Below are 19,297 nucleotides of genomic sequence, written 5' to 3' on the forward strand. Positions count from 1 at the left end.
GGTTCCTGAAGCAGGGAACCGATTATTGCAAAGCGAAATTCCCCCAAAGGAAACAGCGTTTTGCAATCGCTTTTGCGATAGCAAAAACTTCGTTGTAATGCAATTTTGTCGTTAAATGGGGCGCTCGTCTTGCGAGGCACCACTGTACATTGATCTAATAAATAAATAGATGATCAAATGATCAAAATAATTACGATCTTGGCAGCCTATATGAATTCCATGGAATGTTCATACTCTTGAATACACAACAATTATTTACATTTTGGGCTGTGTATTTTTTTTTCCTTCCCTCCCCAGGGATAGATCTGCCATTCATGATGATGCCCCATCCTCTGCTTCCTGTTGGCCTACCTCCTGCTTCTGTGGCCATGGCGATGAATCAAATGAACCATCTCAACACCATTGCGAACATGGCCGCCGCAGCTCAGATGCACAGCCCTCTTTCTCGAGCAGGGGCCTCAGTGATAAAGGTAATGCTCTCAACGGGACAGTCCCCAGAGTTTAGGACGTTACTTTTCGAAAGTAATTTCTTATATGCAACTGTCTTTAAAAAAAAAAAAAAGAAGTTCCCCAAGTAACTCATTACCATTAACATGGTAATTCAGTTTTAACTGTTGTGTTCCTTCTTACATTTTGGTACTTTTAAAAAGTGCTATAAAAGTAAATAGAGGAATTCCATAACCTTGAAATTATTTGTCCAAAATGCCTCATTGAAAAGTAACTCAGAAAAGGAACAGGTTTTGATAGTTTTGTGCTAAAGCATAATGCAACATTCACCATCTCTCCAAAATAACATTTTATTTAGACAGCTACAGCACTTGGCAATGTAATCCTTTCTTGCTGTGTGTTGTGGCCCTTGCTGCACCATATAACAACAGCAGGAAGGATGAATGACATGTGGGTTGTTGTTGTTGTTGTTTGCTCCCTCCTCACTTCGAAAAGCAAGATAAGGAAGAGTTGGGGGTCTAGCTTTCTTCCTGAAACAAGTCTCCAGGTTGAGGGGGAGGCTTTCAAGCCACCAAAGATTGGAAAGCAGGTAACTCCCTCACAACTGCCCTTCCATTTACCTGTTGGAAAAAGGCAAAGTATGTTGCTTATATACCGGTCAACAGCACTTAAAGCATTCTTTGGCCAGTTTGCAATTTAATAATGCAGGCTACATATTGCCCCCACCCCAGCGAGCTGGGTATTCAATTTACCAAATTCGGAAGGATAGAAGGCTGAATCAGCTTCGATCTGGTTACCTCAGCCCATCAGGATTTAACTCAGGTTGTGAGCAGAGTCTTGGCTGCAAGACTGCAGTTGAACCACTGTGCCATGTGGTTCCTGACCCCCTCCTAGCCTCCCTCTTCCCAAAACAAGAGTGGACAACCCTTTTCACTCCAAAGACAAAATTCAGTTTTGGAGGAATTTCCAGGACTTCATTCCAGTTCAGATCCAGGCCGAAGGCAAAACCTAGGGACCAAAAAAAATTCCCACATATTACGGCTTACAGCTCTTGCCGACAATAATAAGCCTTGCGAGTAGCAATCCACATTTTAAAAATGGGGTCAAGAAGGACTGTACAGAAGTTGGGCAAACCTCAAATAATGATATCCTTAAGATTTCCTGGACCTATGATGCTGCCCCCTGTGGGAGACTTACTTTGTTAGGGTGATGATTCCACGTTTCTTGTAATTTTTTCTGTACAATGATTCAGAAATTTATGCAGTGCTTTTAGAAACAAGGCTGGCAATCTCTAGGACAAGTAGCTGTGTTGTTTGTTTAAAATATTTTTACATTTCCTTTCCCCTTGAAAAGGACCCAACACAGCTTACAAAAGACAATACTTAAAGTTGAAAACAATGAGTATACAATGGTGGTTAACATCATTAAAAGACGATATTTAAAACCAATGCATAAGGAAGCATTGTACATCATTAACCGACAATATTAAGGCAAAGATCACTAAGTATACACATTTTTAAAAAATCAATCTTGAGACATGGAAAACACAAAAGTGAAAAAGACAAGTAGTTCGAAAAATCCAACCAGAGCAGTAACACCTAGCAATCTATGTTGTATGTGTGTTTAAAAAACGTGTGGAGTGGTGCAAGAGTAGACGTCATTGGTGAACTTCCCTGTATTTTGGAGTCTTGCTTCTTGCCCACTGCAACTGGATCTGGTGTAAGTCCATGGTAATGTGGTTCATCTGATTTCTCTTAACAATCAGTGACATTTTTTGCAACCTCCCATGTAAAGCTGTTCCATAATGTGGTTACCTCTTGCCAGTATGAGAACAATCAGCTGTGTGAATGTCTTTAAATGAAGAGATCATCTCTCCATCCCTCCACCCCATATATCACATTTGTGATCTAGAACAAAGCTGTCTTTCCCTTGTGCCCTCTTGACTGCTTGTTCCTCCTCCCCCTTCTCCAAAATGTGCCTTCTCAGCAAAGTTAACATTTAGTACTCTGGAAAGAAATGTCATAACGATGAAATTTGATTTCATCTTGACAAGAACACTATAAATTAGGCAGCGCCGTGGTAGCCAGGTTTCAAAAGTCTTTCTTGCCTTCTCTAATCTAACCTAATGTGATTAGCAGCTCCTCCTAGCGCTAATAGTTAAGGCTCTTGTCAAAAACTCTGTTATAAATCCCTGCCTTCAGGGATTTATGGCTCCGCTGAGAAAACTTTCTCTCTCTGAAACTTGGCTTGCCGTGATTCATCCTCGAGAACAGAATTTTAAAGTATCCAAACACCCAACTGTTCTACGTGGGGCTACCTTTGAGGCTGCTGCGGAAACTACAGATGGTGCAGAACGCGGCGGCCAGATTACTTAGTGGAGTGAAAAAATTCCAACATATCTCACCCACTCTGGCCGCACTGTACTGGCTGCCCATCCGTTTCCGCATCGACTTCAAAGTGATGATGCTTACGTACAAAGCCCTAAATGGTTTAGGGCCTTGATACTTGGCGGAACGCCTTCTCCCACCAAGGTCTACCCTTATCACCCGTGCGAGCCAGGAGGTGAGGCTGAGGAGCCTGACGCCGAGGGAGGCCCGGAAGGAAAAGACAAGAAATCGGGCCTTCTCGGCGGTGGCTCCTCGCCTCTGGAACAACTTACCTCCTGAGATTCGCATGGCCCCCTCGCTGGGTATCTTTAAGAATCAATTAAAAACGTGGCTGTTTCGGCAGGCCTTCCCATCAGATAATCCCTGACGCCCCTTAACACCTTTTTTCCTCTCTTATTCTTCCTCCCACCTTGTGTAATATCTTACCACTTAATAATTGTTTCGTATATTAATTTTATTGTATTATTTATGTTGTTAGCCGCCTAGAGTGGTCCTGACCCGACCAGATAGGTGGGATATAAATAAAATAAAATAAATAAATAAATAAATAAATAAATAAATAAATAAATAAATAAATAAATAAATAAATAAATAAATAAATAAATAAATTCATTCATTCATTCATTCATTCGTTCATTCATTCATCCATTCATTCATTCATTCTTCTGGGAGTGTATTTTGTACAAAAGGGAACTGCCGGATAGCTCAGTGCAGAACCAGAGGTTGGGAGTTTGATTCCCCCACCGGGCCTCCTGGGCGGGGGTGTGGACTTGAAGGTCCATAAGGTCCCTTCAAGCCCTGTAGTTGTAAGATAATAGAAGAGGATAAAGCAGGGACCAAGTGAGTCGATGGTAGGCATGGAAGCTAGGCCTGGGATGGCCAGCTCCAGTTCGTTCATGTTTCCATCGCCACTTGGCCATGAAATCCCCTGGGCGATCATGGTCCAGACTGGTGTGAGAACAACCACATCACAAACATTGATCTGTCCAACCCAGCACTGTCTATATCAGTAATAATAATTGCATGCTATCAAGTTTCCAGAATTTTCTAGGTAGAGAATACACATAACTTTACTTTTTTACTTTTACTTTATTTGGACCTATACCCCGGCCCTCTAGACAAAGTCTACTCAGGGCGGCTTACATGAGAGATAAAATACACTAAAATAACATAACGTGCATAATGATAAAAATGGTTTGCCGTTCCCTTCTTCTGCGGGCGTGCTGGGATTGTGCAGCTGGCCCACAGCCACACAGGCTGGTTTTACTTACAGACAGCACAGTGGAGAATCAAACTCGTAACCTCTGTCTCTGCAGCCAGATACCTAAAACACTGAGCTAAACCATCCAGCTAATGTCTATATTGTTGTTACGTGCTGTAGAGTCAGAACCAACTTATAGTGACCCTAGCAAGGCTTTCAAGGTGAGAGAGATACTTAAGGAGTGGTTTTACCAGTTCCACTCCCCCAGTGAGTTTCTGTGGCTGAGCAGGGGATTCGAACCCTGTTTTCCAGTGTCTTAGTTTGTCACTCTATCCACTACATCACACTGGAAACCTACTGTCTTTATTAGGAATGTTCCATTTGGTGCCCTCCAGATGTTTTTCAGACTTTAACTCCCATGGTTTGCTACAGCCATTATGGCCAACGTTTGGAGACTACATACTCCAAGGAAAGCCAAAAACATCTGGAGGGCATCAGGTTGCTTACATCTCCCCTACCTTGACTGGCTGCCACTCTCCAGGGCTCCATGCAGAAGTACTTCTGGTCACTCTCAACCTGGTTATTTTAATTGAAAGTCCTTGGCAGTGGTTCCCAAATATTTTGGACTCATGGCTCCCTTGATTTATTGGCCTCTAACTTGCTTGGAGGGGCCATCAATGGTCTCTCTGCCACTAGGGACTGGAACTTGACACACACACACACAGTCATCCCAACTCTTCCCGAATATTCCCAAGGACTCACCTCCTTCCGTGTCCTGATACAGGAAACTCACATAGCCACCTGCAAAGCACCTCCACCGCAGATCATAAAGATATGGGGGAAGGGCAAGGCAAGCACATAGCTTCCAGTTTGACCAAGAGCTATGATCAGCTTTATAGCTTTCTTAGCGCTGTGTTGTGTCCCTTTTCCTGTGAAGCCTCTGGCTATGTTTCACCATTTGGGAACCTCTGGTGTTGGGGATCGGATCTGGGACCTCTGATGCAAAGCAAGCATTCCAGCACCGGGTAAAGTGCGAAACAGGTCTATCTCTCAGTTCGGCAATGAGTTGGATCCAACTGGAAATTGTCCGACTGATTTAGCGAGAAAAAAACGAAGCTTGCTTCTGAGGAAGAGCCTATGAGTCCCAAGGCCAGGGAAGATACTTCCAGAATCGAGGAGATGCTTTCTGGTAAATAATAATAGCCATTGCACTGCATTTGTTTTCAGTTGCTATTTTGATCTTGTAATTCCACCTGCTTTTCTGTGGAAACGTACCTAGGAATGGGATTAGACTGCTCCGTTACGAGCCTTTTGTGAGGCGTCAGGACCTTTCAATGTTGGCTCAGCTATTAGCGTTTGTCGTTAATAACAGATATAGTCCTAATGTGGGCTGGAAATGGCATTAGGCTGGGAACATCATTTAATCGGCAAGCATCAAATAAAGAGTGTTTTCAAAGTGGAGGAGAGATTGCAGAGAGCTAGGAAGAGGCGTTGATTGGTTTGAAGAAAATGAAAAGGGAGTCGTTCTTCCTACGAGCTGGGAGAGAAGGTTTCAGCAAGAAGGTGGTTTGGGGGTGCCTCTTGAATCACCCAGAATTCCAGGCTTCCCCAGTCCGATTTATCCATGCGGTACACAGAAGCCACCTCTTACAATTACACATGATCAGTCCTTCTTTCTTGTTTTATTCATTAAAATATGTCTTATCACCAGAGCACTACTCCCAAATTATATATTTATTTTTCTAGACTGTATTGAGAGAACTTTTTAAATCTGAAATATAAATCCATCATTGGAGGGCTATTCATGTAATGTTCAAGATGCAATTAGTTCTATAGAGACTACTGCTAGAGTCATGGTTGCTTCTGCTGGATAGCTCAGTGGTTTAGACATTTGGCAACAGAACCGGAGGTTGGGAGTTTGATTCTCCACTGTTTCTCCTTGACGGGCTGGACTAGATGATCCATAGGGTCCCTTCCAACTCTGCAGTTCTAATATTCGGAGATCATTCTAGACTTTATTTCTTAAAGGGTTACAGATACATGTCTCTGTGTTAAGAGACATGTATCTGTAACCCGAACCATAGTCAATGAGAGAGGAGGGAAGAAAGAAGACTGGGGTGTAGGAGTATAGAAACATTGGCCAGATTCCTACTAGAGTTTGCACAAGATTTGCATAAGTTGAAAGGGCTACTTGTGGCTAATTGATGAGGTGTCAGGACATGTCTCAGTCATGTGCCCAGTTATGCAACCAAGATGTGCCCAAACATCTCAACAATAAGCTGTGGAAAGTTATGCCTCTCTTATGTGAACGGCAGTAGGATTTCAGCCCTTGTAGCCATGCTGGATGAGACCAGTGTTCTGCTTCAAACCATGACCAGCCAATGATCATGATGACGAAGTTGTTAGTGGGAAGCTGAAGGAGGAAAGGGCCAGCAAGATTAAAAATCATAAACTTCCTGGAGCTTGTGAAAGTTATTTCTTTAAACTGCAACAGCGGCAATACTGCCTTGGGTCATTCCAGGAGTTGTAGCACCCTGTATCCTTGCTTCTTCTTTCTCAGTCAATCCATGTCCCTCTCATATACCTATTAGAGACGGCTAATGGAATTTTATCACATCCATTGCTGAATAAACATTTTTTTGACCATTCCTCTAGGATGGGCATCATGAGACCATGAGATATGGTGGAGGACCGTATCTATTTTTGTAGTCAAACATCTGCTGTGACACAAGTCGCCTCTTTTTGCTCTAAAAATGTTTTATGTTCTCCAGAAGTGCTGGATAGCTCAGTGGTTTAAGCATCTGGCTGTGGAGCCAGAGGTTGATAGTTTGATTCCCCACTGTGCCTCCCTAAGAGGGGCTGGACTTGATGATCTATAGAGTCCCTTCCAGCTCTGCAGTACTAAGATGGTGGTGGTGGTGATGATCAGTGGTTCTTAACCTTTGTTACTCGGATGCTTTTGAACTGCAACTCCCAGAAACCCCAGTCAGGACAACTGGTGGTGAAGGCTTCTGGGAATTGCAGTCCAAAACTCCTGAGTAACCCAAGGTTAAGAACCAGTGGTGATGATGATAGCCAAGTCAGTAACCTTGCTTCTTCCTAATTATCCACCCACCATAATGGCATGATAGGGAAACTTCTACTACTGTTGCTGAGCTAGAGAATAGCTAGAGTAATGTGTTCTTGGTTGGCTATTAACCAATAACATCTGATTATCTATGGGCTTGCTTTTTGTTTGGCTGAGCAGCTGGCAATTAATGAGTTGATGAGAAGTGGACATAATGCAGTGAAATTAATAAGTGAGCATCTGGTACTAAAAATTAATATGTGCCAAAGTGATAAAACATACATTTGACGATTTCCAAAGGTGATCCAAAAAAGACCCTCTCAGAGGGACTTACTTAGGGGTAGCGCACAGGTAGAAGATCCTAGTTTTGATCTGTGATCTTCCTAGTTTAAAATATTCCTAAAGCAAGTGGATGGGAAAGACCTCCACTCATCAGTGAAAAAATTGAAGAGCTTCTTTTCAGATAGTGTCCGACAACACCTCCCATCATCACTCACCATGGTCTCTATTGGTGAGAATGGGTTGATGTTGTAGTTGAACACAAGTAGCTCTTCAACTTGTGTCTAGTGAGACACAAGTTGAAGGTAAAGGTAAAGGTAAAGGTTCCCCTTGACAATTTTTGTCCAGTCGTTTTGTCCGAAGACAATCTTCCGTGGTCACATGGCCAGTGCGACTTAGACACGGAACGCTGTTACCTCCCCACCGAGGTGGTCCCTATTGATCTACTTGCATTTGCATGCTTTCGAACCGCTAGGATGGCGGGAGCTGGGACAAGCGACGGGTGCTCACTCCGTTGCGTGGATTCGATCTTACGACTGCTGGTCTGAGAAACAAGTTGAAGAGCTACTCCTAAAGTAGACAGTGCTGAGCCTGGTGGATGGATAGCCCTACCTTGAAAGCAGCTTTCCATCATCAAGAGATATAAGCAGTTAAAAATATTAATATTAGACTATAATTTGCAAAATATTGGGAGTAGCAGTTCAAAAAGTGTTTCAAAGATCTGTGACAGTAATATAGGAAAGGTACGTATATCGTCCCCTTAAATGTTGCCTTCCCCATAACGTCCCAAGCTTAAAGTTTGGCTTCGTCTTGGAAAGAAATACTGGTCCAGCCTGGTCTTTCTGGACTGTCCTTCCGTTGTTGTTGTTGTTTTTCCTGCCCCCAGTTTCATTAGTGAGTTCTGTCCCCCATTGACCAGCCTGGCAGATCACAAGAGGGAATACATCAATTAAAGAAGAAATATCGAGACAAAATGTATGAATAAAATTGCCCAGGATTCAGACAGTGCTGCAAAACCAGCTTGTCAGCAGAGAAATGCCATTAACTCCTTTAGGAACTCATTAATAGATTAACATTTGGATGAGTAATTATAGCTGCGCTGGAAGTAAAAACAAACAAGCAAGCTCTACCGTCATGGCTTCTCTAAACACTTGGCGCACAAATGAAGATCAATATGATAAAATATCACAGTTGAGATACTAAGGTCAAGTTGATTATAAGATTAGGTAAGCTCTAGGTATAGAAAACGATGGATGCAGTTGGGTCCAAAACATAAGCATGACTCAGATGTTCAGCCTCTACAGTGATGAACATAAGAAGAAACGGTCTAGAACTTGTTGGGTAGCCCATGGGCAAGCTCCAGATGCATTCCCCCCACACATACACACACTCAAGCTCTCTGACTCTGCCTCCCCTAGGAAATAGGAAATGACTGGAAAGCCCCTTCCTTTTTTAAAAAAAAAGGCCACTTCTGATTTTGCAGAAAAAAACAAACAAACACAAATGGTATCTCTACTAAAGTGTTGTAATTTTAAATAGGAGCAAGACATGATTTTAGACTTGTGATATCAGATATTTGCGATTTGTATACTAGGCCAGGCCAGACTCTTAAGAGGGAGTTTTTGTTATTATGTCCTGTCAAGTCAGAACCAACTTATAGGGACTCGAATAAGGCTTTCAGGGTAAGTGAGATGTTTAAGAAGCGGTCTTATCAGTTTTAGAGGGAAGTGGTGGTGCTGCAGGTTAAACCGCAGAAGCCTCTGTGCTGCAAGGCCATAAGACCAAGCAGTCATAAGATCGAATCCACGTGGCGGAGTGAGCTCCCGTCGCTTGGCCGAGCTCCTGCCAACCTAGCCATTCGAAAGCATGTAAAAATGTGAGTAGATAAATAGGTACCACCTTGGTGGGAAAGTAACAGTGTTCCGTGTCTAGTCATGCTGGCCATGTGACCACAGAAACTGTCTATGGACAAATGCTGTCTCTATGGCTTGGAAATTGGGATGAGCACTGCACCCTAGAGTCAGACACAACTGGACTAAATGTCAAGGGAAACCTTTACTTTTACCTTATCAGTTTCACACAGGAATGGCCCAGTGAGTTTCCATGGTCAAGGATGGATTTGAACACAGGTCTCCTTAGTCTTAGGCTATGACTCTATCCACTACACCACATTGGGTGTCATTAGGAAGTTTAGGATGTAAATTTTGAAACAATTACAGTCAAGTAGAATCTTACCTCGTGGAGGCACTTTGTGGGGTCCCAGTAGCTGCTAAAATATCAAGAGGCGTGTAACTCATACAAACAGCCTGTCCTGAAAGTAAGGACAATGGAAATAATGTGTTTGCTTTGTGTTTTACTATACAGTGGTGCCCCGCTAGACGATTACCTCGCAAAACGGTTAATTCACTAGACAATGATTTTTTGCGATCGCTATACCGCTTTGCAAAACGGTGTTTCCTATGGGTGATTTCCACTGGACGATGTTTCGGACCATGCTTCGCAAGATGTTTTTTTTTTCCTGGGACCAATTACAGACACTACACTTGATCTTAGCCAAAGGCCGAGAAGCGTGTGTTTTACTATAAATTTCCCTAATTTGACCCCAGAGTTGTGATCAGTTCCCACTTTTGCTACTTTCAGGATAAAGATGCATCTCTTCCGCTGGTATCTGTTCACGTGTTTTGATTTATTCATTACTGTTATGATTCTAACAATTTCATTGTTTAAATTGTTTCAAATGAGATTCATAAGCCAACTGGAGTACTGTTGTTTTAAGTGGAAAGGGAAGATAAAAATCTAAAAAATAAATAAGCCAGTTGACTCTTACCAAACCGATCCACAAACTGGGGAGCAATTTGCTTTTATTTCTTCCACTTTACCTGAATTCTGAGATACATTATTTGATACAAAAACTTACACATTAGGAAAGTTTGATAAACAATAATAAAAAAGACATATACTAGGGAACCAGCTTGCAAAAGGTTGGTATGGTATAGTATAGAATTTTTCATACATACACACCCTTGCAGGAATGTTCATGTCGACATTTGTATTAAATTCACGCAGTACTCTAGAAACAGAACAGAAGCAATGCATACTTTAAAACAATGGTCCCCACCTTTTCCGACCCGTGGGGGATGCAGGGACATATGTGGGGGGGGCACGCTCATGTCGATGGCGCAGGGCACACCCACGTGCATGTACAGATGGTACAGGGCACGCTCACACACATGCGCGGATGGTAGGATGGTAGGTGCACTCGTGGGGTGGGCATCCATGTGGGGGGCAGGCCATGTGTGTGTATGGGTGTGCATGTGGGGGTGGGTGGGAGATCTGTCTCTGCAGCCCAGTCCTGCCAAGGCCACGGACCAGCACCAGGCCGTGGACCGGGCGTTGAGGACCACTGCTTTAAAGAATAGATAAACGTGGTAGAAAACAAAAGAGGGCCATCCATCCATCTGTAAACCTAGTACTAGAGATGGGTACGAACCGCTGGTTCAATGATTTGTGCCAGTTCGTTTCTTGGCCAAACAAGTGTTTGGTGCTTCGATGCCCCGCCTCCTCCAGCAGATGCCCACTCAGGGGCAGTGCTCAGAGGAGGCAGGGCAGGGAAGCCAGACTGATGCCTCTAAGCAGGCACCCTCTGGAATAGACGGGCTTTGAAGCACTAAATACCTGTTTGACCAAGAAACAAACTGGCACAAACCACCGAACCAGCAGTGTATGCCCATCTCTACCTAGTATTACTAAAAAATACCGGATAGGCCTGTCAATAAACACATGGCCCTGGTATAGAACCAACATGTAAGATACTGACATGGAGCAACTGGGAGTTCTTGTATGATGCCCCGTCTAGGATTTTCTTTCCCCTAAGGCAGATGAAGTGGACAAAATTTAGACGTGTGGAGGCCCACACCCTGCTTGGACTTCCAAAGGCCACCCAAACCCCCATCTTCCCATTTAAAAGGAGTCCACCACTTCCAGGCCTTTATTGTTCTGGAAATAACCCACCACACTCCAGACCTGAAACATATCTCAGCCCTCCCCCCAATAGCAGTATTGTCCTCAGGCCCCCAGAGGATATGAAGCACTTTTTGAATTTTAAAAAAAAATATGGATGGGTTTCAGGGGCCTGAGAGGCTGGGGAAGCCCATGGGGGCAGCGAAATGTAGCCTATAGGCCACCGTCTGCCGATCCCTGTTCTACAGCAGTGGTTTTTAACCTTTTTGAAAGAAACGCCCCCTTGAGCCATTGAGGAAGTTATCACGCCCCCCTCCCCGCGGTGATGATATCTTTCTTATTTATTTATTTGTTTATTTATTTATTTATTTATTTATTTATTTATTTATTTATTACACTTAAATCCAATGACCCCTGAAAACAAAATTCAATCCTAAGAAAATGAAATGCCCCAAAAACATTTAATGATTTAGTTGCAAGCGAGTTTTAAGATGCAAAAAGAAATATAAAAAGGGCATAAAAACAAACCACAATGCAGGAACTAAAAATTTCAAGATGAAAACTCTGAAACTAAATTAAAATTGGAGGAAAATATATATTCATGCACACTGTAAAAAGGCTGCAGCCATCTTAACAGGTTTGGCTTGCTCCAGCGCCCCCACGCCGCCCCTTTTCATTCTATCGCCCCCCTGAAAAATGAAATCGCCCCCTGGGGGGCATTATCGCCCACGTTAAGAACCACTGTTCTACAGCTTGCAAAATCCCCCAGCCGGCATGGCTCCTGGTGATCCTGGCTGGTTTGTAGACCAAAAGAAAAAAAAAGGAAAAAGTCAAGTTCTGAGAGACGTATACACAATGCTTACACCACAGCAGTGGAACTGCAACTCTTCAAGTTGGAGTTACTCAGCTCATTGTTTTGATTACTTTGTACTCAACGGCCAGTGTGAAAACTTGATTTGCAGCTCAGTCGGACTCTAGTGATATATGGTTGTATCTCGAGAGGAGAAACCCATCCCTCTTGCCCAGGCGCTTCCGGAAGGCTGCCAAGCGCTTGACACCGAAGCATATTTGACTTGTGGTTGGTCTTTCTGGTATCTTGCTGTGGAGCTCTATTCTTGCCTTATTTTTGCAAAGACTTCTACAGCCACCTAAAGTTGCGGTGTCTTTTATAAATGTTGTCCCTTCTTTAAAAAAAAAGAAACCAAAAATCACAAGGAATGCTAGCAAACACCTGCTTGCAGAAGTAATTTATAGATTTTGGAAGGCAGTTATTCTTTTTTTAAAAGAAGAAACATTTTGAAGAGCTTACCTATTTGCCCCCATACAGTACCAAGTGACAATCTGTCTTTTCCCCTTCTTTTTGTGGCGTGAACCATAAATTTTCCCCCAAAGTCCCCTTTTTTTTGCAGTATTAAATCCCTTTGAAGGACAATATATGTCTGCGTCTCACTAAAGAATGGTTCCTTGGTTTGGCTCAGCAAAGGCAGGCACAAAACCTGAGGTTATTAATTTTAACCATGATTTAGGTTAATGGCACCAAAATCCATCCGTCCTCCCAGTTAGTTAGGGCATGTTTTGTTTCCTTGAAGAAGCGTGTTCTGTCTCGGCTTAAGTGGCACTCCTCTCCCATGTTATTCAACAAAGCTGTGTCTGGGAGAGGGATTTTTTTTTTTTCATTCTAAGGGCCAAAATCAGTTTCAAAGACATTCTCAGGAGATGCATCCTATGGGAGTGGAGCCAAGCCAAAAGGGGCCGGGGACGTTGCCACTATATTTTAACTTCATGCTTTCAATGGGACTAGCTAAGCCTTAGGAGGGACATTTCAGTCTTTTGGGTGGGGGGAGTGTACAGAAGGTGTAAATATCACCTTGGGATGGTTTTGTAGGGAAATGATATATATAAAATGTAAAACAGTAAATATACAAATATTAAAAAGGGCTGAATAAATACCACACTAAACAAAAGTAACAACGAAAATGCATTCAAAGCAATAAGGCAGAGCTATCCATTTAAACGTCTCTCCTGAGCCACCCAGTCATTGAGGGAAAGCTTGCCTGCTTGCAGAAGGACCGCAAAGATGGGGCCAGCCTGGTCTCCAGTGGGAGGGAGTTCCACAGTCTGTGGAGCAGCCACAGAAAAGGCCCTCTTCTGTGTCTCCACCAAATGCACTTATGAGAGTGGTGGGTCCAAGAGAAAGGTCTCTTCAGATTTGACCAACAATGGTTAGTAATTCCCTTTAAAACTTAACTTTCCAACTGTGGCTGCAAAGAATAAATATTAACAGCTGGAATCAACTGCTCCTGATGTGTGTCCATAGTGTCTCTGATAGTGCTTGGCTGCTTTTTCTAGGAAAAGGTGTTACCCAAGCATACCAGTGGAAGCCATGTTAGGTTTCTCTTCCCCGCCTCTCTGTCGCCTCCAGCAAAAGAGCAAATTTGTGTCTAGGAATTGGATGGTCAAAGGGCCTTTCCTCAGAGAGTCTGTCGTGTGGGTCACAGCATTCTTCCCCATGGACTAGCCCGGCTAAGGATGATGGTAGTTACCATCCAGTAACGTCTGGAAGGCTGCCCGTGTCCACCCTGGTCTGGGCGGACACACTAATAAAAGCCTTATTCAGCAAATGGTGTATATTTAATCCTTGGTAGTCTGATCCCCATCACCTTCTGGGAAATAGAAGGGGAAAATATAGAGGCAGTAACAGATTTTACTTTCTTGGGCTCCATGATCACTGCAGATGGAGACAGCAGCCTCGAAATTAAAAGACGCCTGCTTCTTGGGAGGAAAGCGATGACAAACCTTGACAGCATCTTAAAAAGCAGAGACATCACCTTGCCAACAAAAGTCCAAAGAGTCAAGGCTATGGTTTTTCCTGTAGTGATGTATGGAAGTGAGAGCTGGACCATAAAGAAGGCTGACCACCAAAGAATTGATGCCTTTGAATTGTGGTGCTGGAAGAGGCTCTTGAGAGTCCCCTGGACTGCAAGGAGAACAAACCTATCCATTCTAAAGGAAATCAACCCCGAGTGCTCACTGGAAGGACAGATCCTGAAGCTGAGGCTCCAATCCTTTGGCCATCTCATGAGAAGAGAAGGCTCCCTGGAAAAGCCCCTGATGTTGGGAAAGTGTGAAGGCAAGAGGAGAAGGGGATGACAGAGGATGAGATGGATGGACAGTGTCATCAAAGCAACCAACATGAATTTGACACAATTCCAGGAGGCGGTGGAGGATAGGAGGGCCTGGCGTTCTCTGGTCCATGGGGTCACGAGGAGTCGGACACGACTAAATGACGAGTCTGATCCCCACTGACCGCTAATTCTGGTTTCCCTGCTCTGCCGCACATGAAGAGCAGTGAATTTGAGGAGAAGAGCCTTAGCTATCCATGAGTGTCTCCATGCGAAGTTAGTTAGTTAGGCATCCTTCAGTCTTGAAAGACTATGGCAACGTGCTATGGAGGACTTGGAACAGTGTCTAGTGAACGGCGTCCATGTGAAACAAGTGGTTGATTTCCCAGGTCCTGACTCATGAAATGCTTCCATGGACAACATAGGTCCAGCTTTTCAGAATCCTCACTTTTTGGATGTGGGAGAGCATCTAAACTGTTTAGGTGGGAGAGCATCTAAACTGGAGTCAAGTGGGGCCAGAGCAGCTGCTTTTATCCATGGTGAGCATACACTGTTTGTGGGGCGTATAATTCTGCTTCTTCATGTAGCGGAAGAGCCCATTAGAAATGTCATTTATTTTAGCTGTAGCCGAGAGAGAGAGAGAGAGAGAGAGAGAGAGAGAGAGAGAGAAGGGAGGGCAATCTGTACTTCAGAAGGAAGCCTTTAATGTATTGACCGAGCGGAACGACAGCTATTTTCAAGAGAAGAAAACTGAAATATATGAAGAGTGACCGGGGGGGGGGGGGAGGTAAAATTCGCAAATGACAGAATGAAGTCATCAAGGTGTAAAAAGATGTTAAGGCTCTGAGCTTTGTAATGTTCTTATTGAAATGTCCTCACTGATTTGCTGCAGATACTGTTAACCCTGTGTTTGGAAAACCGGGGGGGGGGACATTATCGCTGGTGTTCTCATTTGTAATAAAATAGATTAACTTGCTGTGAAATTTTAACTAGACGGAGACACAACAGTAACTACCTAATGAACCACAACTCATTGCTGTTAAGTGGCTTAATAGATGCATACTGATTACGGAGCTGAAAAATGGATCTGTTTGCGTGCGAAGAAGGAACCGTCGCATATATTATGGCAAAAGATAATCGTGGCTGCCTTTCATTTTACAAAGTGTCTCAATCTATATCCACCATCTCATCGCCAAGCCCTTATTTATTCACCGGAGCTAGTGGCGTGGAAATGTATTTTACCGCGAGTCAAGACACTGAGATTAGTTAGGCGCTACCTGCAGCTACCCAATACAGGGAAAAGAAAGATGTCGCCCATCACATACTTGTCCCGCACGCTTATTTGAAAAGGATGCTAATTTCTGTTTTCTTTTGAACGTGGTCCCTTTGAGTGGTTCAGTGGATAGAGTGACGAGCTAGGACTCTGGAGAACAGGGTTCGATTCCTCGCTCAGCCACGGAAACTCACTGGGGGTGTGGAACTGGTAAAATTACTCCTTAAATATCTCACTTACCATGGAAGCCCTATCACTATAATTCCTTTTCGATTTGACAACACATAATATAACTGGCAAGTTAAGCAGTTCTGTAGTTGTACTTTGGTTGTAAACAAAAATGGTAGGCAAGTGACAGAAAATGATGGACTGTTCAGCCCCGGAACTAAACCCTAATTATATATACACACACCACTAGTAGAACACAGAAGCAAACACATTGTTATTAAAAGAACTGCAAAGAATTCACCTTAATCTCTATATTATCCTGCAGGTATCACAACTATTATCATCTTCTACCACCTGCTATGGATTATCCATCTGTGATCTTGTAGTCACTGCTGATCATAATTTTTGGAGTATTAACGCGTTTCCCCAAAAATAAGACAGGGTCTTTTATTAATTTTCGCTCCAAAAATGCATTAGGGCTTTTCAGGGGATGTTTTATTTTTTTTTCATGTGCAACAATCTACATTTATTTGGATACAGTCGTGTCATCTTCTTCCGGCTGCTGCACAAGGGTGGAGGGCAGAGTTTCCATTCACCGGGGCTTATTTTGGGGGTAGGGCTTATATTACGAGCATCCTGAAAAATCATACTAGGACTTATTTTCAGGTTAGGTCTTATTTTCGGGAAAACAGGGTGATAATGACTTTGAATGGTCCGTGTTTTCCCTAATTCCCTGTTCCCCCTGCCCAAGAGTCATGCATTCCCTTTTTAACCTGTTCTGCTGGTGCAACTTTTAATATAAATAATGTTCTTCAGATTTCACCCAGACCAGCAGTTGTGATGTCAGTATAACGGTGAAACAGTTCTGTATTTTAGTCTCCACCTCACAGGAGTTATCTATTGTGCTGAAACATATCCTCTTGACAGGTCCAGAATCTGGAATAGTTCCTTTAAAGTTTGACCCCGAACCCCGAGTGGATTGCCTGTTCCTGCTGGCAATGGAGCTGGCAACCCATTTAACATTAAACATTTGAGTCACTAATCTCAGACCACTTTTTCATGGAAGAATAAACCAGGATTTTAGACGTGCGTTCAGTCCAGTCCTGCTTTTTTTTTTCCTCTGAAGAAATGCAACCTCTAAAGCCAAGGATTCAAATCAGGTGGCCCTCTAAATGTTTTTATGTCCCCAGAAAGCAACAGCAAACCCTCTCCCCACTAAAAAGTTATGAGATGAACTCTTAGGTAGCTGAGTGGTTTAAGTCTCTGGCTGCAGAGCCATAGGTGTAGGGAGTTCAATTCCCCCTCGGTGCCTCCTTGGCAGGGTCCGGACTCCATAATCCACAGGGCCCCTTCCAGCTTCTGCAGTTCCAAGATGATTATTCCAAGATGATTATTATGCCTCTTAGAAGGCTGTCTTTTAAAACAAGGAGTGGCTGCCCTATGAATATTGTTTCAGTAAAATATCTATTTGTTTAAAAAAGGAAAGTATTTTTTTAAAAACCAAAAACCAAAAATGATATTCTGGCTATTTCGAGTTTGATTTGGAGGAGCTATTGTGGCTCTGGGGAGCCCTAAGAAGAGGGGGGAAATGAGACTCTGACCTTCCAGATTGACATAAATTAGGTTTTGTTCCTGTTATGCTTCTGACTTGCATCAACCCTATAAATGAACAGTTTCCCAAATTTCCTGTCCTCACGAACCCTGCTCAGCTCTTGTAAAGTCAAGCCTGTGGTTTCCTTTAGGGAGTCAGTCCATCTTATATTTGGCCTTCCTCTTTTCCTGCTGCCTTCAACTTTTCCCAGCATGGATTGTCTTTCCCAGAGAATCCTGCCTTCTCAGGATGTGCCCAAACTAGCACAGCCTCAGTTTCAACATTTTTGTAGGGCTGGAACAAACTAATCTAGTTTTATTCAATTTTCTCTTTATAAAATGATACCATCGCCATTTCTGCAGCAATGTCTTATACATTCCATAGACAAATGACCCAGGGTTTGTTCCAAACGATTTAAATCAAAAATGCCCTCAAGATACAGAGGCGCATAAAAAGCGTAGGATAAATTGCTCTTTATTTAAGCTTTACAAATATTTTTAATTAGTAGGCTGACATTGTCAATAATTAGATGCGTCTCTTTTAAGTTTTATTAGTTATTGCATGCTCATTAAAGAGGAGATAATTAGTTTAAAAGGCATGCCTGCTGAAGATTAACCACTATATATGCATCTGTTATATGATTTTGTTGTGCAGTTGCTGTTGAACATCCAGTAGCGCTGCTGTTAAAAAGATACTTCAGGCGGCATTTTCTGCGTGTATGGAAGAGACAAAGGCTGCACAGCACAACCAGTATAACAAACAAAAACACACAAACAAACAAAATCAAAAATCTAACTTATATTCCAATGCAAATTCAAGTCCACTTCCTTAGATGTTGGAGTAAGAATATATGACTGGCTTACTTAAGCATAGCTTAGGATACAGATAAGAGACGAAATAACAATAGTCCATTAGCATAGGAATGGGATTACTGAGCTGTAAATTATTCCACTGAGCCATTTATATATAGAATCGGCACAGGAAGTGAGTTTACAACAGCAATAATGATACAAACGGTAAATTGTGGGGATGTTCCAGAGTCTCATATTTGTCAATGAGCTAAGAATTCCTGGTCAATGTTTCATCCCTTTGTCACACTGTGGAACTTATGTACATATCTTCAGCTGGCTCTGTTTTCAGCCACCTTTTTTAAAGGTTCTTTTTTCCCCTATGACAGTCACTTTCAGGTCAAAATTCAAAACGTTAAACGACATCCAGCAGCGAAGGCCAGAACTGAAATAGGCTTTTCTGTCGTCTTGTTCTTCTCACTCTAACTCCTTGTAAACACTGCCCTGCATTTTGATTAACCTCTTCTTTGGTTCTCCTGCAAAGAGGCTTGGGACGTTGTTGTCTCGCTCAGTGGGTTGTGTGGATAACTTGATCACTAGCCTGGGCCATTGGTGGGGACCCTTCCCTGGTTTCCTATTGATGTGCTTTCTCTCTTTTTTCAAGGAGAGGATCCAAGACAGCCCTTCACCTGCTCCGTCGGTGGAAGAGAGTCAACGACCTGGGAGCCATGCCTCTTCTCATCAAAGCAGCAGCATTTCGAGTTCCCCATCCCAGCTGGACAACACACCAGATAGAATTGGTTGGTAGTTGGTACTCTTGTAAGGTTCAGAACAGTGGGCATTGCCAACAGCCAAAAATAAAGGGAGAAAAACATCTCAGAAGGCCAGATATTTCTGCTTTATTCTGTAAAAAGCCCAGTGTTTCAGTCTTTTCTTGGGTTTAATCTACAATCTCTTTATGTATTTATAGGGAAAAAAATCTATGATTTTTTGAAACAATTTATGGCATGAATT

At 42.9% G+C, this 19,297-nt stretch overlaps 1 protein-coding gene across 3 annotated transcripts in view; it reads left to right on the plus strand.

Moving 5' to 3' along the window:
- DACH2 (dachshund family transcription factor 2) overlaps nucleotides 1-19,297 on the plus strand; it is a 325,199-nt gene that overhangs the window by 251,881 nt on the left and 54,021 nt on the right. For all 3 annotated transcript variants that reach the window (XM_072981094.2, XM_072981095.2, XM_078380767.1), the window contains 2 exons: nucleotides 298-470; nucleotides 18,948-19,083. In XM_072981094.2, coding sequence (XP_072837195.2) covers nucleotides 298-470; nucleotides 18,948-19,083 — 309 coding nt within the window. The remainder of the gene's footprint in view (nucleotides 1-297; nucleotides 471-18,947; nucleotides 19,084-19,297) is intronic.

Source organism: Pogona vitticeps, chromosome 11 (assembly GCF_051106095.1).
Source record: "Pogona vitticeps strain Pit_001003342236 chromosome 11, PviZW2.1, whole genome shotgun sequence".
NCBI classification, from domain to species: domain Eukaryota; kingdom Metazoa; phylum Chordata; class Lepidosauria; order Squamata; family Agamidae; genus Pogona; species Pogona vitticeps.